General features: G+C 44.3%; 1 protein-coding gene across 4 annotated transcripts; it reads left to right on the forward strand.

The window, feature by feature from the left end:
* Positions 1-640: 640 nt before the first annotated feature.
* Positions 641-25,285, forward strand: CCDC71 (coiled-coil domain containing 71). 4 transcript variants are annotated; one of them, XM_014072614.2, is made up of 2 exons: positions 641-705; positions 23,608-25,285. In XM_014072614.2, exon 2 carries the CDS (start codon positions 23,669-23,671, stop codon positions 24,839-24,841), a length of 1,173 nt encoding a protein of 390 aa, XP_013928089.1. In that variant the 5' UTR covers positions 641-705; positions 23,608-23,668; the 3' UTR covers positions 24,842-25,285. The 4 variants fall into 4 exon arrangements, with proteins under 4 accessions (XP_013928089.1, XP_013928088.1, XP_013928087.1 ...); XM_014072613.2 differs by lacking the exon at positions 641-705 and adding an exon at positions 749-885; XM_014072612.2 differs by lacking the exon at positions 641-705 and adding an exon at positions 892-1,665.
* The last annotated feature ends 1,461 nt before the right edge of the window (positions 25,286-26,746 follow it).

Here is a 26,746-nt window from a genome sequence, read left to right on the forward strand (position 1 = left end):
CGGAAGGAAAGACAAGAGGATGTCCTGCATCTTACAGTGGTAATGAAGACACCATTGGGAGACCTGAAAGGACAGATTAGGGACCAACAGTCATGGAGAAAATCCATCCCTACGGTTGCTAGGAGTCAACAATGATTTGTTGGCATGCCATCATCGTTGCCATCATCCACCACCACCACCATCAATCATCATCATCACCACCATCATCATCCATCATCATCATCATCCATTATCATCATAATCCATCATCATCGCTGTCGTTGTCGTAATCATCATGCTTATCACCCTCATCATGAAGAGACTGCTATGGGAGGTCCCACACCATATGAATCCATATCTAGGTCAATCTGGAAAACGCTCAGACTTCCATCTAATCTTCATGGTGTGGGGAGAGGCAAGAAGATACCAGGAAGACCTAAAAGACACTCTGGGCAAATGAGTCTTTGCTTGAAAAAAGGGGGGAAATTGTTAGGCTGAGGAACTTTTGGAGATGAGTGGAGGGTAAGAGACAGGTACAAGGAGAGGCACCAAAGAGACTGGATGGGCAGGGAAGGTGGGCAGGGCTTGAGGGCTGCTATTGAGGCAGGGGCTTGGGGGCGGGGCTTGGAAAGATGGGCGGGCCAACACGTGGGAAGGAAAGGGCGGGGCCTGTCACGTGTAGGAGGGACCGAGGCTGCTTCGGTGGATGGTGGAGGTGTTGCCCAGGTGCTGGAGGGGGCGGGAGGGAGGGAGGGGGCGCGGGTGGCCCCTTGAGGGGGGCAGTTAGGGCACTTTCCCTGCGGCCGGAAGCGGAAGCCGCCTGGAATTTCCGGCGCTCCGCGGGCGGGCGGCCATGTTGCAGGGGTGGATCGGCGCAGCGGCTTTTGCTGGGTCCCGCGGTGGCCGGTAGGTTGCGGGCTTGGCGCCTGCCCGGGCGCAGCCAGTCCCCGAGGGGGGGCGCTGCAGCTGGGACTCGGCTCGAGGCGTGGCGGATCGGGGGAGGGGAGGGGGGGGCTCCTCGGCCTCGCCTTCTTCTCTCCCCCCTCCCCGCCACGGGATGCTCCTCCTTTGGCGCTCTCCTCCCCGCCCTCTCCCGGCCGGTCTGCGGATCTCTCCCCCTCCCCCCCGGCCGCCGCTCCCGCGGGGGCCCCGCCGGACGACACACCCCTTTTCCCCAGCCCAAGCCGTCTTCCCCTCCGCCTGGCCCGGCCCCGCCCCTCTTTTCCCTTGGCATCATCGTCCCCTCGTCCTCCTCCTGCTCCTTCTCCTCCTCCTCCTCCTCCCGGCTTACTTTGGCTTTAGTTTTCGGGGGTTGGGGTGTGTTGGGGTGGAGGAAGCCCCCAGCCTGGCCTTTGCGAGGGAGTCAGCTGTCAGGAGGGAGCCTTTTTTTCCTCCCTTCACCCAGCTATCATCCTCAAGATCTGGATTCGATTTTGGGAGACCCATAAAAAGGCTTCTGCTGATTTTGCTTCTGCCTTTTTTGCCGGCACTCTAGGGCAGCTTTCTCCAAAAAGAGAGGGCGAAAAAGTGGGTGGTCTTTGGGTTTTTCCAGAAGGGTTTGGCCATTGTTTTTGCACCACCTTGGGTGCACTTATGGGATTGAATTGATAGGGAGTCCTTCCTCTTCTTGCTTCCACTCAAGTTTCACGGCCACAAAGAATACACGTGAATAATAACATCTCACAGGTGATACAACTATATATATATATTTGGGGATAAACACATGATTAGAGCAGAAATGTTTGCCATTCTTAGGATTTTCGCTGCTTTGAATGACCAGTGATCGGATGCAATTTTGAAGGCCCAGACAGAAAAGGGTGCTGTTATAATAATACATTCAGGAACCGTATAATATTGATATCACAACAGAAATCCACTCTTGCAAAACTCTAGAAATGAATTAAAAGAAATTAAAGAATTCTATTCTATTCTAAAAGAAAATGGATCTTTGCTTGGAAATATTTTATTTTTCGTTCAACGTCTATGAAGTTAATTTGTGGTGTACGTCTTTGAGAAAATATCCGAAGTAACTCTTAAATTTATTTTATCGAGCAAGCTTTCGTCAAAAGACAGATTATCCTCTAGTTACTGTGGTATAAGTCTTAATTCATTTTGGTTAATATATCATCCACTCTTTCAAAACCAACTGACATCTTTCACTGATTAATGTGAAGATCCAAAACCATTTTTTACATTAAAAATTGGATAGCTTTAATTTCTCTTTGGGGTTGTGACTATTGGCCACTATTTTTTTTAAATAAAGATCATTTACATCACATATTCACTATGGTTAATAATTTGTCTTGATTTGTAGAGTCTCTCTATCCTCCCCAGTTGAAATCTTTGTAAAAATCCATCACTAAAAGAGGTGAAGCTGAAACAATATAAACTGTGAGTTCTTTTAGGTTGTTTTTTCTTGTTACCCAAGTTCTGGCACAACAACTACTCAAAGCCTAAACTAAACTAATGTGAGCCATTTTGGTTGTAAGGAGGAGCTGGCTAGAACTGAAGACATATACACAAACAGGTTATAAACTATAACAAATGTGTTGTGTGAAACACTTTAAAGTTACCTTGCATTGCAGCTTTATGCGTAGTTATTTGAAAGTGCATATGTAAAGAAAAGCTTATTCCCTGATAAGGGTTCACAATTGTGGTAACTGGGTGCCTTGCTGTTGATTAACAGTTATTTCCAGCAGGCCTTTTGAATGGCACCACAATATAGAGTTTGAATTTGATCCTAAATGCATGATGTTGAGAAGTCATTTAGTGTATGATAGAGATAATTATTTGAAGGATGAGAGTTTCAAAAACCTTTTTAAATAATCTGCTTTGTGCATCTTGAAATAGTTATTTGAAAGATTTTCTGTTGTATGATTGTGTCCTGAGCTTGCGAGAGACTTGCTTAATTCATCTTTTCATTTCATAGAAAAATTACGATGTGATGTGCAAAAATCAAATGCCTATTAATGGACCAGCTGCCTTTGATATAGAGCAGTGGTTCTCAACCTCCCCAATGCCGTGACCTTTTAACACAGTTCCTCAGGTTGTGGTGACCCCCAACCATAAAATTGGTGTCTCCTAAGACCATCAAAAAGGGGTCCCGACCCACAGGTTGAGAACTACTGATATAGAGTGACTAATTCTGTATTTGGAAGAGGCACTTTTAGCTTTGAGTGTGCAACAGTGTTATGTCATTTTTCTCAGTAACTGATCATCCTAATTACATGACAGGATTGTGTCATGCTGCAATGCTGTCATTCTGATATGTTTTCTGTGTTCATAGCATGATATTACATGAGGAATGGAGAAAATGAACTGGGCTGGGTTACTGTTAAACCCAAATCGGATCTCAATTGCCATGAGGTTGAGTAAAAAGTAGAGCAGGTGGGAATGGAACCTTGTTGAATATTTAATCATTGCACTCAATCATGTTTTGGCTAATCTCATTTTGGCTGGATATTATATTTTACTAGGTTTGCACAACATGGTGTGCTCAAATTAAACAAATATCTAATAGTTTAATAAATGAACCAGTTACCTGTTTTGATTATTCATGAACTCCTAGGCTTTTAACATAATAGACTATTTTATGTTACTTTTTAAACATGGTATGTTTTAATGTTTTTTTTAAACATAGGCTGGTGGCAAATTAAATTGAGTTGCTGGACCAACATATATTCACTTGTTTTGTGTCCTAGTGTTTCAGTTTTAAAATTAAAAAAAAATCTATCTAGCATTCCTCCCTATCTGTGCTGAATTGTTCACTGGAATAATTATTTGTTTGTTGAATGTTTTATGACACAATATAAATTGTCATAAAACATTTCCTGTGGTCAACTGTTGATGTTGATCAACTGTTGATGTTCAGCATGCATGACTATTGTAAGTTGCATAGTTTTCGGAAGGTGAAAATGTGCATTTATTTAATGCAGCATCAACATCATTATAGTGATTGTTTCATCCACTATAACTGAGGCCTGGCACTAAAACCTAATTCTAAATCAGAGGGGGAGGGGGTTGTTTATTTTTAAATTAGTTTCAATTCAGCATTTCTTGAGTTTCAGAATAACTTAACTACGAAGTATGAAAATAGTTAACCGTGAAAGGGTGTGATATTTCATAAGCTTCCGATTTCTAAAAAAAACCTGGAATAATGATTGAAAAAGTAACCCAAATAAAGAAGTGTAATTTCACTTCTGCATTTAATATAATCATATGTTTGTCAGGAAGCAATTGCTGTATCTGACTTAGTTTAAATATATACTTGTTGAATCATTTTGAAAGCACTTTTACTCCCTGTTAAATTTAATATTCTAACTAGCTATTGGGCTCATATAGCCAAAAAGAAAATAGTTTCAAACCACTCTTAATTTGAGCGAGGTTCTTCATTGTGAAGTCCTAAGGCACAGATTTATCTGGAAAAGCTAAGACCAGCTTTGACCTCTAAAATGGCAGTGACGGAGTAGTACTGGATGTGTTATATTTTGAGTTTTCATAGATCAGTATCAAGGCTTAAGAGGTCTAACAAAGAGAAGAGAAATTGTGTTCCCTAAAGCTGAATACTTTCTAAAATCCTCTGATACACATAAAGGCATTATTTTTGGAGCCAGGTTTCTATAGTAAAGTTTCCCAGAAGTCATTCTTCCTATTGTTTGGAACTGTTGGAAGAAAAGTCTATTTGGGTTCAGTTCCAAGTGGGGAAAAGAACAGTGGAAACATGGAGGCTGCTTGGAAAGATGTTTTTTAATGGTGGACAGGACCACATGATTTGAGGTCCTGGAGGAAAGAGATGCTGAGAGTGCCCTGGTTTTATGCCATCTCTGGGCTTTTGAATTTGAGTTTGTATTCTGATTGGTTGTCTGACTCCCATGGGGCCATGCAAGGGCAACTCTGTAGACTGTCCTGAGTCCTAGGCTTAGTTGAGCCTTGCTGGCTGATGATGTAATGAAAGGGCTTTGGGATTCCTATTATGACAAGAGCTGACTGTGGCTCAGATGATGAGTGGCTCATTGAAAAGATTTGGCTTAAATTGAAGAAAGTAGGAAAAAGCACTAGACCACTCAGGTATGAACTAAAATATCCCTGATGAATTCGCAGTAGAGGTGATAAATAGATTTAAGGAATTAGATCTGATAGACAGGTACCTGGAGAACTGTGGATGGAAGTTCGCAACATTGTACAAGAGGTAGCAACTAAAAACACCCCAAAGAAAAAGAAATGCAAGAAAGCAAAATGGCTGTCTGAGGAAGCTTTGCAAACAGCTGAGGAAAGAAGGGAAGCGAAAGGCAAGGGAGAAAGAGAAAGATGCACCCAAATGAATGCAGAATTCCAGAGAATAACTAGAAGAGATAAGAATGCCTTCTTAAACAAACAGTGCAAAGAAATAGAAGAAAACAATAGAATAGGGAGGACCAGAGATCTCTTCAAGAAAATTGGAGATATGAAGGGAACATTTCATGCAAAGATGGGCAAGATAAAGAACCAAAATGGCAGGGATCTAACAAAGGCAGAAGAGGTAGCAAAATTTACACAGAAGAACTATACAAGAACAAGCTTAGCATCCCTGATAACCACGACAGGGTAGTCACTGACCTAGAGCCAGACATCCTAGAATGTGAAGTCAAATAGGCCTTAGGAAATCTGAGCAACAACAAAGCTAGTGGAGGTGACAGAATTCCAGCCGAGCTATTCAAAATCTTAAAAGACGATGCAATAAAAGGGCTACACCCAATTTGCCAGCAAATTTGAAAAAACTCAACAGTGGCCACAGGATTGGAAAAGGTCAGTTTACATTCCAATTCCAATTCCAAAGAAGGGCGATGGCAAAGAATGTTCAAACCATCGCATCTTTGCACTCATTTCACGTGCTAGTAAAGCTACGTTCAAAATCCTACAAGCTAGGCTCCAGCAGTATGTGGATCAAGAAATACCAGAAGTCCAGGCAGGATTTTGAAGAGGCAGAGGAGCTAGAGATCAAATTGCAACATACGATGGATCATGGAGAAAACTAGGGAGTTCCAAAAAAAAAAAAACCTGCTTCATTGACTATGCTAAAGCTGTTGATTGTGTGGATCACAACAAATTGTGGCAAGTTCTTAAAGAGATGGGAGTACCAGACCATCTTACTTGTCTCTTGAGAAACCTATATGCGGGTCAAGAAGCAACAGGGACACGGAACCACTGATTGGTCCAAAATTGGGAAAAGAGTCCAGCAAGGCTGTATACTGTCACCCTGCCTCTTTAACTTATATGCAGAGCACTTCATGAGAAATGGGCTAGATGGATCAAATGTTGGAATTAAGATTGTTGGGAGAAATATCAACAACCTCAGATATGCTGATGCTACTACTCTAATGGCAGAAAGCGAAGAGGAACTAAAGAGCCTCTTGAGGCGGGTGAAGAAGGAGAGTGCAAAAGTTGGCTTGAAACTCAACATTAAGAAAGCTAAGATCATGGCATCAGCCCTCTCAATTCCTGGCAAATAGGGAAAGAAATGGAGGTAGTGACAGATTTTATTTTCCTGGGCTCCAAGATCACCGCATATGGGGACTGCAGCCAAGAAATTAAAAGACACTTGCTCCTGGGGAGGAAAGCTATGGCAAATCTAAAAAGCATACTAAAAATTGGAGACATCACCCTGCCAACAAAAGTGTGTATGGTCAAGGCTATTGTTTTCCCAGTTGCAATGTATGGCTGTGAAAGTTGGACCATAAGGAAGGTTGAGTGCCAAAGAATTGAGGCCTTTGAACTATGGTGCTGGAGAAGACTCCTGTGAATCCCTTGGACTGCAAGACGATCAAACCAATCTGTCCTAGAGGAGATCAACCCTGACTGTTCTCTAGAAGGCCAGATCCTGAAGATGAAACTCAAATCCTTTGGCCACCTAATGAGAAGGAAGGACTCACTGGAGAAGAGCCTAATGCTGAGAAAGATTGAGGGCAAAAGAAGAAAGGGAGGACAGAGAATGAGGTGCTGGATGGAGTGACTGAAGCAGGAGGAGTATGCTTAAATGGACTCCGGGGGATGGTAGAGGACAGGAACAGTTGTCCATGGGGTCAGACTTCCCAACTAACAACAACTATGGCTCTACCTGAAGAAAGTAGATATTTGTTATGTAGAATAGACTTGCCCAGGCCTTAAGGGTCCAGTGACAAAGGTGGGGGTGAGTTTTTGCCTCCCTTTTAGAGGAAATAATCTGTCCTCTTAATATTTCCAGATAGATTTCATTTTCTAGGAGAGGGGTGGGTGCTAACTTCCTACAGAACCTACATGCAAATCCTTTAATGTGTGTGCTGCTAATCAGACCATCTTGCTGTAGGGAAGTAGGGAATCTGTTGCCATCCAACTGTTTTGGAACTACAGTGGTCATCATAGGTAGCCATGATGGTTGGCTTATTATGAAACTTGTCGCCTTTAAAACCTTTAAAAAATACCATCTGACTAATCCAACATGGAAAAGGGAAAACCAATTGATACAACTAGTGAAATCTCTTACGAGGTAAGCAGAATTATTTCCATTTATGAAGCCTTTTTGTAAGAAACTACTCAATGAGATTTCATGTAGGGCTTTCAAGCCCCTGCTTCCATTTCCTCTTCCACACCTCCTGAGTTTGAGCCTTGGTAGAGACATATTGTTTCTGAAAGAATAATAGACTACAGATTACAAGAACGTCTTTAATATATTAATAAACATCTCCCAGGTATTGCAGAAGATACGTAGAGGGAACGTTTTGTACCTTTTGAAATGGGGACAGTTCTGTTAGCTGTGAAAGAACAACAAATAGTGTGATTGTTTCTGGAGACCATGGTATCTCAAATGGACTAACATACTGAATGTATCCGGAATCCAGAATTTACGACTCCTGTGGAATTGAAATTCGGCAAATTTTATAAAATATCTCTTGACATAAATCAAGCCTTTTATGACATAATACAAAATGTCATAAAACATTTCTTGTGTTCAACTGCTAATGTTGGACTGTGCTATACAGTTCAACATGTGCTGCTACTTCCAAGGCAAAATCTATGAATATTTCCCTGAAATTTTTAAAGAACTTTTCAAGTACGTTAGAAGCATTGCCTTTCTTGAAAGTGGGAGTCTGGTAAGCAAATGTCTCTGAAATGATGACCCAAGAGGTCATGGGTTGTCTAGTGTAATTCTAATAATGAAGAAATAAGCCTTTCAAACTGAAACTCAGCAGTCTTCTGACTTATGGCTTCCTTAATTCTTCTGTTCCCTGTTTGAAAATAGGACAAATTTTGCCTCTTCCAGTCTTCTAGCCCTTAAGACTGGAAATAATAATATCCCCATTATTTAGGATATCTGAAACATTTTGGCCAGAACACCATTCTGTTTTTTCAGTACTGGAGGATGCTACCAGTCTTAAACATCAAAACTCTGCTCCCTCCACCTCAGTTTGGTGGTAGAATCTCCCCGCTTTGCTATGCAGCCATGTTAGCTTCTTCCTCTATCACAATTATTTTCCCCTCATTGGTATTGTTTGTAATAGTTCTTTTAATAGTTCCTTTTTAGATCCGCCTCATGGATTCATCTTATCCCTCTTCTCCCTCTCTCCTCCCTTCCCCTCCACTGCTGTCCTTCCCCTCTCCTCTCCTCCCCTCTCCTCTTCTCTCCCTTACTTCCCCCTCCTCTCTCCCCTCCTCTCCCCTACCCCCTCCCTACCCTCTCGCTTCCTCTCCCATGCCCTCTCCCTCCCCTGCCCTCTCCTTCCCCTCTCCTTTCCACTCCCTTCCCCTCCCTGTCCTCTCCCTGCCCTCCTGTCTCCCCTCCTCTCCCCTACCCTCTCCCTACCCTCTCGCCGACTCTCCCATGTCCTCCCCCTCCCCTGCCCTCTCCTCCTCTCCACTCCCTTCCCCTCCCTGTTCTCTCCCTGCACCTCCTCTTTCCCCTCCTCTCCCTACCTTCTCGCTGACTCTCCCATGCCCTTCCCCTCCCCTGCCCTCTTCCTCCCTTGCCCCTCCCCTTCCCCTTCTCTCTTGTCCTCTCTTCCCCACCCCACCCCTCCCCCTCCACTGCCCTCTTCCTCCACTCCCCCCTCCACTGTCCTCCTCCTTTCTCTTTCTCTTTCCCTTCCTCTCCTTTCCTTCCCCTCCCCTCTTCCCCTTCCTTCCTCTCTTCTACCCTCCTCTCTACTTTCCCTTCCTTTCCTCTCCTCCCCCTTCCCCCTTCTTCCTCCCCTCTCCAATCCTCTCCCTTCCCCTCCTCTGCCCTCTCCTTCCCCTCTCTGCTCCTCTCCACTCTTCCCATCTCCTCTCCCTTCCCCTCCTCTTCCCTCTCCTTTCTCTTTCCCTTCCTTTTCCTTTCTTCTCCTTCCCTCCCCTTCCCCTCCTCTTTCCTCTCTTCTCTCCTTCTCCTTCCCCTCCCCTCCTCTCTCTTCTCCTCTCTCCTTCCCCTCCCCTCTCTTCTTTCCTTCCTCTACCCTCCTCTCCTCTCTCCTTCCCCTCCCCTCTTCCCTTCCTTTCCTCTCCTCTCTCCCCTTTCTTGCCTCTCCTCTCCTTTCTCTCCTCGCCTCACCCTCTCCTCTCCTCTCTCTTTTCTCCTCTCTCTTTTCTCTTTCTCTTTCCCTTCCATTCCTTTCCTCTCCTCTCCTATTTTCCCATACTCTCTGTTGAGGGAAGGGTCTCTGTTCTTTTCAAATGGTCTCTTTTGCCCCACCTCTCTTCTTGGGGGCAGGTTCTCCATGGAGGAAGGAAATATATTGACCAGCTCCTTCCCATTAATACCGGTTTGTGCGACAGAGGAGACCCTCACAGTTTGAGCAATTTACTTTAAAGTATGCATAATGATGAAAATGATACTTGCTGCTTCAGAAAAGGAAAACCAACTCTGTAGCACTGGCTTGTGGCATGTGACTAAAGAGCAGACATCTCACGTCTTTTTGAGGAAAGGAAAACAAAAGCAGCTGTCTCCACAAATGCATTTTATTAAAAATCAAAGAGGAAAAGAAAACTTTCTTTTAGGTTGAGTAGCCCAATGGATAGCCAAGGTCAGAAGTAAATTGCACAAGGATGATCATCACTCTACTGTTGCAGGGTTTAAACCAGAATTTTGAAAGCCTGACAGGTTTTTTCCCCTCCCCTTTCCTTTTACCCCAAATGAACGAAGGTGGGGCTTTCTTCAGTTTCTTCCTCACCCTATCTTCCCTTTCAAAGCTCAGCTGGTGTTTGCCTAATGGCTGTTCAGCGTCTTCTTCAAAACCATGTCTGTTCTCCTTTACCCAGTGGGATGAGAGAAGGCGTTTGACATTGAGAAATTGCGGTGTCTCAAATACCCATTCCAAAAAGTCCTATGGGGACACAGTTTGACATCTGGTTTCACCTCTGGTCCCAAGGCTTGCCATATTTTTCAGAGTATAAGACGCACCTAAAAAAAGAGGCTGAGGAGGGGTCCCTACAGTACGGACGTGCGGTCTCGATGCTCTGAGACTGCAACCGATACCTTTGCCCCGGGGGGGGGGTGTCCAATCGGACCTAAACCATCCCAAAGAGATGGTGAACAGGAAGACCACATCTTGCTGATGTCAGGGACAATGCAAGTCTCTGATTGATACAAGAGAAGGACTTCAAGCTGGTGACAAAAGACAGCCTATAGGCTGATGAAGTGGGGACGGCTAAGGAACGGAAGGTAACAGAAAGAGAAAGCGTGATCATCTGGGGAATCATTTCCGTTTTGAAAAAAAATCTGCCCAAAAGAATCTCTTTTTTATGCTAAACTAAATCCTTAAGCAGAAGAAGTTAGCGGCAGAACTGATCTTCATAGTTTTGTTTTGGTTAGTATGCTTTTCTTCTTGTAACTATTGAAATGCTCCTCACAATTTTTTCTCTCTCCCTCCCCTCTGCGTAAAGTAAACGGACCAGTTTTTCTTCTTTGGCTCCTTCCTGCTTTATTTTTCAACTTAAATCTCCCTCTCTACTATGACAAAAATTGTCTATTATTTGCTATTAAACTCCATTTAAAAACTTTGTCCCTCCTAAATCTGAGACAACACAAGAAAGTGAAAAAAATACTAATCTTGCTGCTTGAAAACTACAGGCTAGAGCTATTTTTGAAACCACACATTTGTTCCTTTTCTCCTTTGATATCACTTTGTGCTTCAAAGCTCTGTAACTAGAAGTGATAAGAGCCAAGGACATAAATTTGTTTACCACAGCTGTCTATCGGCACTGGGAGAAGGGGGAAAAAAAACGGAACCTCTCTCTTGTGAAGATTAAAGCTACAGTGGCAGTAATTTACAATTTGGAACATGGAGCAATTTACAGAAGAGGAAACTTTAATTTTGCAAAAGGTTTGGGACGCAATTCAAAAGTTATTGGTAACGTGGAGAATTGACAAGATAGAGTTTACATCAGAAAGAAGTGAGGGAGAAGGAGTTCCAAAAACTGAAGAGAAAAATGAACACAAAGATAAGAAAACTAATGATTTGATTTCTGAAATGAAAGTGGTTGAAAGCAAAAAAATGGGAGTTTGGAGGGGGGAATTCGATGGTTCGGAGCTCTACCCCAAATTTTAAGGGACAAAAGAAGAAAAAAGAGAAAAAAAGGATGGTTTTAAAGAGAAAAATCTTATCAGAAACAGGATTGACAATCAAAGATAAATCAATTAAAGTAGCAAAAGGGCGCCGAGATTACCTGAGAGATCCAACAGACAACAAGATACAGAGAGATGTCCATAAAAACTTTACCAAAGAAATAAATAGAAAATTAACTCCACAAATGGCAAAAGAAATAAGACTACATGCCTTCTGGAAGGACACAGGTTGATATATAAAAAATGATAATAATAATAATAAAATAATAATAATAATAGCTAAATTTGATGATTAGTAAGTAGGAATTTAGTAATCCTTTAGATTGCTTGCTTAAATAAATAGTTGATAATGGTAACAAGGCATATTTCTATGTTGGCTGGAGGTGAGGAAGCTGGATATAAGTAATAAATGATTTTGTTAACAAATATTAATGATAATGAAATGATAAGAGATAGTTAATGACATATGTACTGATTTAATATAAGGAATTTGGATATAAATTGCAAACAATGATTTGGGGGGGAAAAGTTTAGAAATTTAATTATTTCTTTGAATATGTTATAAAGGTGTAATGTTATTGGATATATGAAAGTAGATATCAAAAAAATTAACTTTTATAATTAGTAAGTACTAATTTAGTAACTTATAGATGGTTATGTTAAATAAATAATTGATAAGGGCAATAAGGTATACATATATGTTGGTCTGATGAGAAGAAAATAGATATAACAGTAAAGGATTTTTTGTTAACCAATATTAATTATAACAACTAACAATGGAATGATAAGGATAAGGATAAGGGATACAGTTATATATATATTCCATTGTTAGTTGTATATATGTACTACCATAACAAAAGGAACCTGGACACAAATTGTAAACAGTGATTTATTTGAGGGGGGGGAGAACTAATATTTGTTTAGAATATGTTATAAAGGTCTAAGGCTATTCGATGACTGTAATAATTAATGAAATGCCATTAGGTGGTTGTGTTTTTTAACTATGGATTATTCTAGGCAAAAGGACACTAAAACAATTTCAGTCGAACGAGAACTATGATATGTTGAAAGTAAGACTCATTAAGAACTTTGACACGATATGAATGTAAGTAATTACTGTGGAAGAGATGCACGAAAGCTAAATATAACCAATTGACACACTTTCTACAAGATGTAATGTAAGATGATTATTTTTTGTGTGTTGTTTGTTTAATAAAAATAAAAAAAAATTGTAAAAAAAAAAGAGGCTGAAAATCTGGGTGCATCTTATACACTGAATATAGCATTTTTTGCCTCCTGAAACCCCGCCCCTTCACCAAAATGGCTGCGCAGAGCCTTTAGGAGGCTTTCAGAGTGTGCTCCTGGGGGCTGGGGAGGGCAGAAATAAGTGAAAAATGGGCTGTTTTTTTGCGCCCCCCCCCCAGCCCCAGGAGCACTCTATAAGCCTCCTAATGGCTATGCATGCCCTTTTTTGGAAAAAAAAATGGGGCTGTTTTTGGGAGGTCTACAGAGTGCAAAAACTTTTTTTTAAAAAATTGCCTCTTCAAAACCTTGGGGTGTTTTATACTCCGGTGTGTCTTAAAAATATGGTAGTTCAATTCTACCAGGCAGCCCACTCCATTCCTCTAGAGCAGCATTTCTCAACCTCGGCAACTGTTAATACCACGTGGACTTCATGCTGGCTGGGGAATTCGAAGAGTTAAAATTCATAGATCTTAAAATTGTTGAAGTTGAGAAACACTATCCTAGAGCCTCTACCTAGTAGATTTTCTCCTAATTGTATTCTATTCCCAGAAAAGACTTTGCTCCAGCTGTGGTTTCTCCCACCTGAGCTTTATTTAGCTTTCAGTTTCTCCTCTAAAGTAACATACCGAGGTCAGGTGGCTGTTTCCAATCATTTTGCTTGTCAGGCCTGCAAGCCATCTTTTTTTTTTTTTTGGACTTCAAGATTGCCACGTTTTCTATTATTCTACTATGCATTTTCTATTGTGGGAAAATGGGAGGGGGGATTATACAGAATTGGGTGATATGTAGCCATAACAAAACTCTTTCTAGAAAGCCAAGGTCATCCTTTGTCTCTGCACCTGGCTGGAATTGAATGGGTGAAAGCTGCCAGCGTGGTAGTGGAAGATTGGACCATGTGGTGGACTTGTGGGTGTGGGGGCAAGATCTTGAACTTTGATCTGGGTGGGGAAACCTGGAAGCTTTCAGATTCGGGTTTTCCCAGATGTGCCAACATGGCTCTCTTAATAAATTGGAACTTTGAGGAATCTTTTGCCTGGTTTACTTTTGGAGGCTATTTGGAACCCTGACATTGTTTATATATTTTGACAATCCCGGTTTCTTCCGTCCGTGTATTGTCTCTTTGATCTTCACTCAGGTGCTTTCCCCTCAATTCCCCTTCTTCAGGCTTGGCCATAATCACTCAAGGGTGGGACTGCTCTGCTGGGAATGCCCAGGAAAGTGTTGTCAGAGTTCCAAGTAATACCTCCAACAAAGTAAGACTCTGAGGCAGGCATTTCCTCAAAGTTCCATTTTATTAGAGATGCCATATTGGCACATCTGGGAAAACCCGAATCTGAAGCCTCCAGCATTTTCCCCACCCAAAGGAAAGTCGAAGTCCCTTCCTCTGCACTCACACATGGTCCAATCAGGTCACCATCCTACCTGGAATTGTTTCCCAGTCACGCCTCTTCAGTCCTTAACTCCCAGTGAAAGAATGTTGTTATGGCTATATATCTCACCCCCTCGCCATCCTCCTCTGTCAAGGTTCCAAGTAACACCTCCAACGAAAGAAGACTCCGAGGCTTGAAGTTCCTCAAAGGTCTATTTTATTAGAGATGTCATATTGGCACATCTGGGAAAACCCGAATCTGAAAGCTTCCAGGTTTTTCCCACCCAAAAGAAAGTCCAAGCCGCCACTCAGCACCCACATATCCATCACATGGTCCAATCAGGCACCGTCCCAACTGGAGATGCCTCCCAGTCACAGCCCTCCAGGTACCGGACAGAATGTCCTTGATTGTCGGAGAGGGGAATGTTGTTATGACTATATATCTCCCCAGCTCCATACAATCCCCCCTCTCAGTTTCCCACAGATTAAATGTGACGGGCCTTAAGATCCGATGTCCAAGGTGGCTTCCAGGCCCAACACCCTCCTAGTTCCCACAGTATGCCCATCCATCAAGTATGGCCCTTTGAAGATCCAAAGAAAAAGATGGCCTCCAGGGCTGACAGTGTTTTTCTATCCTTCTTCTTCCTTGGACTTCAAATTGGCCACAAATTCAGTTCTATCCAATGCCTGCCTCCGTTCTATGAGTCAGTGAAGGTTTGTGCCTATTGTGGCCCGCCAGCAGAGTTGGCAGCATAGTCAGAAAGTGAGGAGGTTGGGGAGGAACATGGGCCAGTCTTGGGGACTGAGGAAAGCTCAGACGAGGGCTCTGCATTAGAGGCACAGAGGGAACTACTTACTATTGCTTACTACTACTTACTATTGCTTACTATTTTATTACATGTTTCTGTCTTAATGTCTGTATTCCCCCTTCCCAGTTTTGTGTGAGCCGCCCTGAGTCCCCTCAGGGAAAAGGGCGGCCTACAAATACTAATAAAATTCTAAAATTCTAAAATTCTAAACTAGACAGCAGTGAGGCAGAGCAACAGCTGGAGCCTGTTCCCAGCATGCGCATGCACAGAGCTGCCAGAAGACAAGAACAACTAAGAAAGCAGGGTCGACTTTGGAATAAAGCCACACCTTGGAGGTGATTGGCCCCTCCCATAGGAAACAAAAGAGGAACGAGCAGGGAGTGGGCAGGAAACAATTCGTTCCTTCGGTCGGTTCAAGAGTGAAAAATTCTGTTTGTGATTTTAAGGGACTCTGTGCCAAGTTTTGCCTTTTCCTGTGTTTGGAAACTAGTTATCTGGCAGCGCTCCAAACGAGATAAGGTTGGTGTGGATAAACATTCCTCTGAAAGACTGTTTGCTAAGTCTTGCTGACTGTGAATGAAAGGAATTCACAGTCATGTAAATAAAAGAGATTTTGTAGGGACCAAGACCTTGCTTCTTGCTTTCTAAGGAAACCTGGGTCAGAACAGTGCCTATCTTATGCCATTTGCAGCCGTTACAGACACTCCTACTTGTGTACTCAGGGGATCAGGACCCTTTGACTCTTAAGTCAACATTACTGAGTGAATAATGCAGGAGAGGGAAGTTCCTGATGGGATTTACCCCTTCACTACAGCCAGTTGCTTCCATGATGGTTCCAGCAGCATAGAATTTATGGTGTGTATTCTGCTTCTCATTCATTGGGCTTTTTCCAAACAATCCTCTCCTCTGTATAGAATGTTGCTTCCTCTCTTGGCTGCTTGGTTGGTCCTCTTGTGTGAGCTGAAGAATGGCTGCTCACTGCTCTAATCTGGGTAATTTTCTTCAAGCACTGCTCCACACTCTTTAAGTTGCTTTCGTATAAGCCCTGGGACCGGAATGCAAAAAAGCCACAAGCCCTGTGGGTCATAAGTGCAGATTTCTATCCTTTTATTTGCACTCTGTGTTCTTAAATCATTATCACAGAATGGTATTATTCTGTTCTCGTGGTCTTCAGTTAAGTACCGTATTTCCCCCAAAATAAGATCCAACCAGAAAATAAGCCCTGTCTTTTGGTTGTTAAGTGTCTTTTGGAGCAAAAATTAATATAAGACCTGGTCTTATTTTCAGGGAAATATAGTTGTTGTTGTTAGTTGCGAAGTTGTGTCCAACCCATCGCAACCACATGGACAACGTTCCTCCAGGCCTTCCTGTCCTCTACCATCCCCTGGAGTCCATTTAATCTCATGCCTACTGCTTCAGTGACTCCATCCAGCCACCTCATTCTCTGTCCTCCCTTTCTTCTTTTGCCCCCAATCGTTCCCAGCATTAGGTTCTTCTCCAGTGAGTCCTTCCTTCTCATTAGGTGGCCAAAGTACTTGCATTTCATCTTCAGGATCCGGCCTTCCAAAGAGCAGTCAGGGTTGATCTCCTCTAGGACTGACCGCTTTGATCACCTTGCAGTCCAAGGGATTTGCAGGAGTCTTCTCCGGCACCATAGTTCATAGTTCCCCAGGAGCAAGCGGGAATTCGGCACCAACTCTTATTTTCGAGTTAAATATTGTTATGGACTCACCCACCAATCCAGGGTCTCCTACTTGAGCGGTGGGTTGGACTAGAGGACCTCCAAAGTCCCTTCCAACTCTGTTGTTCTGTTAAGCTCCATTGGCAAATTCATCCTTGTTTCCCCTGTTGACTGTCTTAGGGAGCCATGTGGTAGTAGGTGCAGTATTAGCAGTGGGTTGGCCCGTTTCATGGAGGGAGGGATTTATGTTCTACATCTGAGGGATAGTTTTTGTCGCTTGAAAACATACAGGTAGTCCTCAACCTACGACCGCAATTGAGCCCAACATATATGTTGTTAATTGAGAAATTTCTAAAGCTGGATTTGTCCCCATTTTACGACTCCTCATCGCATTTGTCAAGTGAATCGCTGCAGTTCTTAAATCAGTACTACCTGGTTGTTAATTGAATCTGGCTTTCCCCATTGACTTTGCTTGTCAGAAGGTCGCAAAAGGGGATCACATGACTCCGGGACACTGCAACCGTCATAAATATGAGTCAGTTTTCAAGCATGTAAATCACGTGGCCATGGGGATGTTGCAAAGGTCATAAGTGTGAAAAACGGTCATAGGTCACTCAACGACAGTGAAATATTTAGTTATGTTTAATGGAAAACCAGTGATGTTATTTTTAATCTTAAGAATTGATGCACAAAAACTTGTAACCAAATGGCATGCTTGATGAAATGGAGGAAAGTGGGGGTGGGGGGTGGGTTTCCTTGCTTTTGTATGTGTTGTTTTGTTTTTTCTTTAAGAAAAAGAATGTATATGTGTGTTGTGGCCCGGCATGAGCCTTTGGAGCTGCCGCCAGACTCTGACAGCGAGGGGTCTTATGAGTCGGCTTTGGAGGAGGTGGAGGACCCTGGACAGGGTGTCAACTCCAAGCAGGGCGAGGAGAGACTGGTCGGCCACCAGGTGGCGGCAGAACATTGGATCAAAGAGAATGTTCAGGAAAACATTTGGGAGTTGTTTCAGGATGCATGCAGGCGCAGGGCTACTCGCCGTAAAGAACAATGGAGTAACTACAGGAGGGGGATTATGAGCAGTTGATGCTGATTAAGATCCTCTCCTGAGTATAAAGGAGACTGTTGGTGCCACGCCCTGGTTGCAGGAGTCAATGTTCACGTTCACGTTCATGATTCAGAGAAACCAACTTGGATAAGTGGTTTGCTGTGAGAAGCTTATTTGCATTGCCTAGATTCGTAGTAATTGCTGCCAGAGAACTTATCTATTTGTTTATTTTGGCTTGCAGCTAACGAGAGTCTTGCCTGATTAAAGGAAACCTTTTTAGTTACGTGGCTTTTGGCTTTCGTTCCTGGAGAAGGGGGGGTCAGAATGTATATATATATTCACTTTATATATATATATATTCACTTTTTTCAGTGCTGCTGTAACTTTGGCCATGAACGTAAGTTGAAGACTACCTGTACTACAAAGAAAGGTATTGTCAGGTCCCATCTACATATTTCTATTAGGACGCTGGGAGGGGGGAGGATTGGAGGGATCTCTGAAGTTTCTGTTTCCTGCATTGCTGTGCTGTGGGAGGGGTTTTCTTTGCACTGCTTTAAATTGCTGTTTTACTTAGTTCCTAAGTAGACCTCTTGCTCTCACAAGCTTTTTAATAAAAGCTCCATTTGGAACAACATCACTTTCAAGAGTCCTGCTTTCTTGGGAAGATTGGTGAGGTAATACTTTACAGGTATAGGCGCATACTCTGCTCTTTAAGCCAGGGTAGTTTATCCTGCAGCCCTTTGAAACTGTAAAATTAGTGCCAGGAAAATATTGGAATGTTGCTGAGGAAGGAATTAGTTTATTTTGCTAATGTCTTCAGTGAAGCAGATCATCGCTCACTGATGCACCACATATTTTGTGTGCTGAAGGCATCCAGTTCACTCCCTGAAACTTCAGGTACAAAATGAGGAGAAGGAGGGGGGCATCTGAAATTGATTAGCATATGTCAGCTTCACTTATCTGGTGCTCTCCATGTAGGTTTAGAGATCAGTTTCCAAAATTCCTATCCAAAATGGCAATCGTAATCTTGGCATATGGATGTTATAATGTAAAAATGTCTGGTATCCAGGTTTATTGTAATGAAACCACTGTAAACCTCTACTGTATCCACATGTTTTGGCAATGCCTCTAGTGTCAGGCCTGCAACTATCTTTTCTAACTTTCTATTCTATGCATTTTCGATTGTGGGAAAATGGGAGGGGGGATTATACGGAGTTAGATGCTATGTAGCCAAAACAAAATTCTTTCCAGAAAGCCAAGGTCATCCTTTGTCTCTGCACCTCTGCACTTGACCGGAATTGGATGGGTGGAACTGCCAGCAGGGCAGTGGGAGATTGGACCATGTGATGGACTTGTGGGTGTGGAGGCAAGATCTTGAAGTTTCAACTGGGTGGGGAAAACCAGGAAGCTTTCAGATCCGGGTTTTCCCAGATGTGCCAACATGGCTCTCTTAATAAATTGGAACTTTGAGCAATACTTTGCCTTGGACTCTGATGTACTTTTGGAAGCTATTTGGAACCCTGACATCTAGACTTGGAAAGGGAATTGTTTGTGCTAATGGGCTGAGTTTGAAGTTATTGTGCAGTCCACGTAAATGGTCTTTAAGTGACTTAAGTTTCTTAAGAGCATTTTTTGCAGCTTTTGTTTTTGTCCACCTTGTTGAAAGTGCAGAATGTTTAGCTTTATGGGTTGTTGGGAGAAATGTCCTTCTGGGTTCAGTTCCAAGTAGAGAAAAGGATACTGGAAAGACGGAGATTGCTTGGAAAGATGGTTTTTAATGATGGACAGGACCATGTGGTTTGAGGTCCTGAAGGGAAAAGGGACGTGTAGTGGAGAGAGGGATATAGATAGATAGATAGATAGATAGATAGATAGATAGATAGATAGATAGATAGATAGATAGATAGATAGATAGATACTTTATTTGTATGCCGCCCTTTTCCCTGAGAGGACTCAGGGCGGCTCACAATTCAGGGGGAGGGAGGACAAACAAGTTACAAACACGAAAACAATACATCATTAAAAGAGCACAACAGTCATACTATTCGAGTGGGGTTGAAATCTTTAGCCCCAGGCCTGTCGGGACAGCCAGGACTTAAGGTCTACGCGGAAGGTCTGGAGGGTGGTGAGGGTACGAATCTCCACGGGGAGTTCGTTCCAGAGGGTCGGAGCAGCCACCGAGAAGGCTCTCCTCCGGGTAGTTGCCAGCCGACATTGGCCGGCTGATGGAATTCGGAGGAGGCCTAATCTATGGGATCTTATTGGCCTAGTGGAGGTAATTGGCAGTAGGCGGTCTCTCAAGTACCCTCTCTTGGGCCCTGCCTTAGAGTTTCCTGTTCCTGTACAAGCAGTGTATCCAATTGGCTGTCAGACTCCCAGTGGGCAGGGTTGGGGGGAGTCTTAGCTAACTTTGTAGACTGTCTGTGTCCCAGGCTTGGGTGATGCAATCCTCCCAGGTGCCATGTGGTGAGATGGGTAGAGGGTTAATCCTATCATGCTCTGAGGGCCATGTTTTAATCCCATCACCTTGGAGCGGAAGAGGGGGAGTGGGCAGGGAGCTCCAGCAGTGGTACAGGTGTACTGGTGCCAGTTGGGAGCAGCGGCCACCATACCAGAACAGTGCTTTGGGGGGCCCACCCGCCTGCCCTCGTTCCTTTGCACACGCAAGTGCAGTGTACGGCGCCTGCATGACCTCCGTCGAGCAGCCGGAGCGTGGTGGATGGACGGCCCCATTACAGTGTACCAGTTGCGGGTTCCACCACAAAACCGCGATGACCTTATCCGCGCCGACATAAGTGCGGAGGCAAATCCGCGGCGTCCGAAGCGCTAAGAAAAAACCGACCCTACCGCCGTGACAACAGCGCGGTGACAGAAGGGCGTTCTACATGCTTCGTTCTTTGCCTCCAAAGGTAGCCCTCCTCCTCCAACTGACAGCGGCAGCGGGCACGGGGCAAAGCGGGCTGCCCAGCAGCACCAGCCCGCGGGAAGGGTCCAGCTCAGCCGCGGGGGGCAGCAGGAAGCGGAGGAGGACACGGCAGCAGCGGCGGCTGAGGCTCTCCCGGGCCGGCGAAGCGGGTTTGCCCGGCGGAGGCAGGCTGCCCTCTTCTTCCTCAACAACATCTCCTTGGACGGGCGGCCTCCGCCGCCGGCGCCTCCCCCGGAGGAAGAGGCAGGGCGGGCGGCGGCTGAGGCTCTCCCGGAGCCGGCGAAGCGGGCTTGCCCGGTGGCAGCGGCCGCCCATCCAAGGAGATGTTGTTGAGGAAGAAGAGGGCGGCCTGCCTCTGCCGGGCAAGCCCACTTCGCCGGCCCCGGGAGAGCCTCAGCTGCTGCCGCTGCTGCGTCCTCCGCCGCCAGCGTCGGCGGCCCTGCTCGGGCCCCCCGCGGGCTTCCTGCTGCCCCCCGCGGCTGAGCTGGACCCTTCCCGCGGGCTGCTGCTGCTGGGCAGCCCGCTTTGCCCCGTGCCTGCAGCCGCTGTCAGCTGGAGGAGGAGGGCTACCTTTGGAGGCAAAGAACGAAGTATGTAGAACGCCCTTCTGTCGCCGCGCTGTTGTCCCCGCGGTGATGACGCGCGATGATGACGTCGCGACTTTAGTGACGCGATTTAATCTCCGCTATTTTGCGTAGCGCGGTTTTGTCGTGCCACGCCAGTTGCGACGGGATCTGGAACCCACCACTGAGCTGCAGGGAGCTGCTTGGTCTTTTAAAACATGTTTCTCCTTTTCTCATCTAAGGAAGCATATTATTCTGCCTTTTCAATATTTCCTAAAATATTTCATTCTTCTAAGAGAGGGGTGGGTGCTAACTTTCTATAGGGTCAAGTGTCCTTCAAAATACAAGGACAGCAAAAGAAAAAAAACATTCCCAGAAGGTTGTATAAACACAGAAAAGAACTGAGTGAAGAACTGAGTGGATAACATGAATTTATGAGAAAGTGTTTTAGTTAATTCTGAGAGCCATTATTTAAAGGTTTCCCGAAAACTACGAAGAATGTACGCCAGCGGTAAGAGATTTAGCTCATTTGTACTTTCAAGCAATCAAGTATCTATGGGGATTCTCAGTCATCCAGGTCATGGTTGTCCCAAAGGTGCTTTTTTCAAGAGGCACCTGGACTTTCAAAGAAAACCAGAAACTCCAATTGCCTCTTCAAAAAAAGCACCTTTGGGACAAGCAACCAAGTAGTTAGCTTATAAGCACTAGCTAGAATGAAACATGGATTTTTTTTTTCTTTCTCCTTTATCTTGGTTATAAATAATCATTCAGGAGTTTTATTTGATCTTGGGTTTATTTCATTCAGTCATGTTGTCCAACTTCAACATATTGTAATTATTTTGAATTATGATTATTGGAAGGAAACCCACTCCTAACTACTGTATTTTTCGGAGTATAAGACGCACCGGAGTATAAGATGCACCAAGATTTTGAAGAGGCAAATTAAAAAAAAAGTTTTTGCACTCTGCAGACCTCCCAAAAATGGCCCATTTTTCATGAAAACGGGTCATTTTGTGTAAAAAAAAAGGGCATGCATAGTCTTTAGGAGGCTTGTAGAGTGCTCCTGGGGGCTGGGGAGGGCTAGGGGGAGGGAAACGAGAAAAAAATGGCCCGTTTTTTTGTCAAAAAAGGGCACTCATAGCCTTTAGGAGGCTTATAGAATGCTCTTTGGGGGGGGCAAAAAAACAACCAGTTTTTTACTCATTTCTGTCCTCCCCAGCCCCCAGGAGCACTTTGGAAGCCTCCTAAAGGCTATTCACGGCCATTTTGGCAAAGGGGCGGGGTTTCAAGTGGCCAAAAATGCTGTATTCAGTGTCTAAGACACACCCAGATTTTCAGCCTCTTTTTTGAGGGAAAAAGGTGTGTCTCATACTCCAAAAAATACAGTATATCTTTTGTCCATGTTATTTAATAAACCCTTCATGCAGCTGAGCATCTTTGTTTGAAATTACAATAAATAAATGAAACACACATATACCATCCATATTTAAATAGTAATGTATCCTAAAAGCCTGCAAAATGATAGAGAGAAAATTCCATAGCTGGAATGGTGGAGGAGATTGTTGCGGCCTGCCAGCAGAACTGGCAGTAGACTCGGACAATGAGGAGGTTGGGGAGGAACGTGGACCAGTGCTGGAGTCTTGGGAAGGCTCTGATGTATGCTCTGCGTTGGACACAGAGATGGAGCCAGGGCCGTCTGACATTTCCCAGCCACTGGAGAGGCAGCTGCTTTTAGAGGCTGATATGAGTGAGGAGGAAGAACAGCTGGGGCCTGTTCCAGATGCACATGTGTGCAGAGTAGTTAGAGGTGAGCAACGGAGGACAAGAAGTTGAATCAGGAAGCAAAGCACCCGTGGATGCTGAATGGCCCCTCCCTGGCTGGGGAATAAATAGAAGAAAAGGGGGGTGGTTGTCATGGGAGACAACAGTTTGTATTTCTGAAGATTTTGCTCATTGTGTTTCCTGCCACAAAGACTGCTTGCCAGAATTTAATTTGCAGCCTTTTGGCTGGGAGCTCATGGCCTTGCAATTATCGCAAGGAACTGATAAAGTCTGTTACTGCAGTTAACTCCTTCAAGGACTATTACCTGGACTTTTCGGTGGGTGAATGCAATTAAGAGGTAAATAAAGAGGGGTTATTTGTATGACAAGGAGTCTGTTTCTTGCTTCTGCTAAGGCTGGGTCAGAACAGAGAGAAAGGACCTTCCCTTTCATGACAACCATTTGAATATATATCTGAAGCCAGAAATTAATCAATTAAAAAAAATCAACAGAAAGGAGAAAAGGTTTAATAGTGTATGTGAAGTTTGGTTCCAATTAAAAAGGTCTCTTTAAAAGCATTACGGTTCTCCTCACCGCCTAAAATCTTCGAAGTAAATGTTTCTTGAGTTTTTTTAAATTAATGAATTAACTGCCTTGTCTTCTTTTCCCTTTAAGGTGACCTGTGCTGGTTTCCCAGTGGTTTGGATCTACTAGAAGCTCCTGCCAGCCTAATGCCATGAATGTTGAAGCGGACAATGTGGAAGAGAAAGCTGTCCATTCCTGGTCAAGGATGTCCTCTGCAGGACAGAAAGCCTTGGAAGAAGCTCTCCGGGTGTTTAACCCCATGTCTAAGGACCTGTCTGACACGGAGACCCAGTTAGTAGCTTTTCTCCAAGGCCTGAAAGAAGAAGGCTACCAACCCACAATCCTAAGGAGCAAAGACGTGTATGGATACAGTTCCTGCACTGCCAATGCACCTAGCCAAACAAAAGGCAATATCCAAGACATTCCGGAAACAGCTGTTCCTATTTCAGAGTCTGCCAAGGCCCCAGCAAGGAACATGGTCACCATAGAGAAAGTATCTGCCCCCTTGGCGGGAATTACATTGAGTTCTTCTAAAGAATCTGCGGAGCCCATGTCCAAGAGCAGTAATTCCACAAACCTCCTATTGAACTCTTTGAAACGGACACGTTCGGGCACATCCAAAGCCTCGGCCATGAGCTTCCCGGCTAATATGTACCCCGGCGTCTATCCGGCCATGAGGCTGTCGGTGGTGTTGGAAGCCTTAGTCCCACTGAAAGCCACTGCTTCTTGTCTGGAATCAAAATGCACACAAGGGCACCTGGGGATCACTCCTTCGGACCTTAAGCGGCTCAAAGCACCCGCGGCATCAGTGCAGTCTAAGGCCGCTAAGATACCCTCTAATCAATTGGACCCCAAAGGATACAGGCATTTAATAACCCAAGTGCCGGACTCTGCTGCTCTCACGATGAGCCTTATAAAAGGACCAAAGGGTGGGGTGCTTCAGGAAAGTAACACTTGCAAAGCATCTGGAATCCTGAATGGCCGAATTTCGGGGAGCAACTCCCAGAGCTGTAGCACGGCGGCCTCCAGAATTAAGAAACCATCGGTGGCCAAACCTGAATGGAAAAGTGGCGGCAGCCATCAGCAGGAGAAAAGAAGAAGTGCAGAGGAAGGAAAACCCTGTCGAAAGACGCCCAGTTCTCTCCCGCCACCTAATAAACCAGAACTGGCTTCGAAAGCATTCAACCTGCTGAACTTCCAGGCCATCAAAGTGGACAGCTCTTCCGATGACGAACTGAGGAGGAGAGCACAGCAGATCCTTAAAGTTAACTTGTCCCCTGTGATCAGAATTCAGCCATTGCCTCAATCTCTCAGCATCCCTTGAGTCGTTCGGTTGAGTGGGAGCTCCAAGCCTCCTCCCCCCCCTTGAGGATGATCAAATCAGCATCGAGTCTCTCAGAGCGGGTGAGCCTTACACAACGTCTGTACTCTCGGGCAGCTGAGCCTCGGTTCCTGGTTGGCAATTGGGGGAAATTCTGCGGAGCTGAGCAACAACTGGATTACAAAAATCGTGTTTGGAAATGCCGGCAGAGATCTTTGAAGGCCCCCGTGGAGAAGAATATAGACCATCCCTGGCCTTCCTCTGGGACACTTTTCTACAGTACTTTTATAAACATGGCAGAGTACACATCTGGGATATGGCGGCACTTGGGCTGTTCCTGTACTGTGATATTTCTGGTTCCTTTTATTTTGAAATCTGTAAATCTACTTGGTTTTATTTTGATCCTATTTTATATACTTATTAAATATAAATATCTATTGACTCATACATATGCATTGCCCAAGGGCTGTCAGAATGTGATCCCTTAATTCTTTGTTCTTTCTTTTTCAAGAACTGGGTTCAGAAGTTCTCCCCTCAGCTTTTCCTCCCCGGGTTACTTGTTGAAAAAACACAAAGGCCTTTGCTTGTTTCTAGCGCTGCCTCTCTTGTCTCTAAAACCCAGTGGCTTGCTGTCATCTACTACTAGCCCTTGGTCCTGCTTATTGCCATTATTGTCACATCTTGTCACAAGAGCCACAGTGGCGCAGTGGTTAGAGGGCAGTACTGCGGGCTACTTCTGTCGACCACCGGCTGCCTGCAATATGGCAGTTCAGATCTCACCAGGCTCAAGGTTGACTCAGCCTTCCATCCTTCCGAGGTGGGTAAAATGAGGAACCAGATGGTTGGGGGCAAGAGGCTGACTGTCAACCGCTTAGAGAGGGCTGCAAAAGCTCTATGAAGCAGTATATTAAGTAAGTGCTATTGCTACCTTAGCTGACCAGAGTGAAAAAGTACATGACAGCTGGAGGAATATTCCAAGTCCACAGGAAGGGAGAGCTGGAGAAACATCCTTTCTCTAGTACACTCTTTCTCTTTTGGAAGAGAATGTGTTTTGTTTTGTTTTTAAATCTCCCAACGGAGTGTGAAATGAGAGAGGGGGGCGGGGGATCATTTCAATATCCCAAGCATGGAGGCATTGGTGCTTGGTTAAAGAAGACAGATGCAGTCCCTAGTGCATCCCAGGTAATCCAAGAATGTTGTCCAAGTGGCTGTTGCCACATCTGTTCCACAGAGGCAGGAAATACCTCTTCTGAATATACTTTTTGAAGACTTGGTGCCTCTTTACGCTGTTCATCTTGGGTGGTGGCGGCGGGGGGGCAGTGTCGGCCAATCAATGTTCTGTATTCTTCTATGTATTGGTCTCCTGTGGGGGATCGTTATGGAACCCAGCAAGATTGTTAACATCGTGTCTCTCTTGTTATTTTTGTTTTGTTTAAAAATGAATCCCCGGCTGCTTAGGAGCCTAAGAACACGATGAAAACAGGGAAATAATATTTTCTAGGGCAATTGTCACAAGCGTTTCTGCAGTCAGACATTTCAGTGACTCTGGCCTGTAGACGTTGGGCTTTTGAATGTATTGGCTGCAAGTCTGAACAGGCTGTGTTTATATCTCCTTTTGCACAAGCAGGAGGTTTTAGGACTAGATGTGGAGATGTTTGGGTCTGATTTTCTTTGTTTTGTCCAGTGTTGCAAATGTGGAGCTAAACTATAGTAGAAATTTCTGGCCTTAAAACCATTGGAGGTTCAGAAAGATATACTTGCCACTTCTTTCAGAAGTGTAATTTTACATTTGCTTTGTGCCACATCTATCTCTTAGTTTACCCCCATGATTATTATTTCTGTTGGGAACAATGGCAGCAAGAGTTAAATGAAAATATTGAGAACAGTATGGGAGGTTGTAGTACTCAG

The sequence above is a fragment of the Thamnophis sirtalis genome, unplaced genomic scaffold (assembly GCF_051295495.1).
Source record: "Thamnophis sirtalis isolate CommonGarterSnake01/CBP01778 unplaced genomic scaffold, rThaSir2_p1.2 scaffold_3, whole genome shotgun sequence".
Taxonomy (NCBI): Eukaryota; Metazoa; Chordata; class Lepidosauria; order Squamata; family Natricidae; genus Thamnophis; species Thamnophis sirtalis.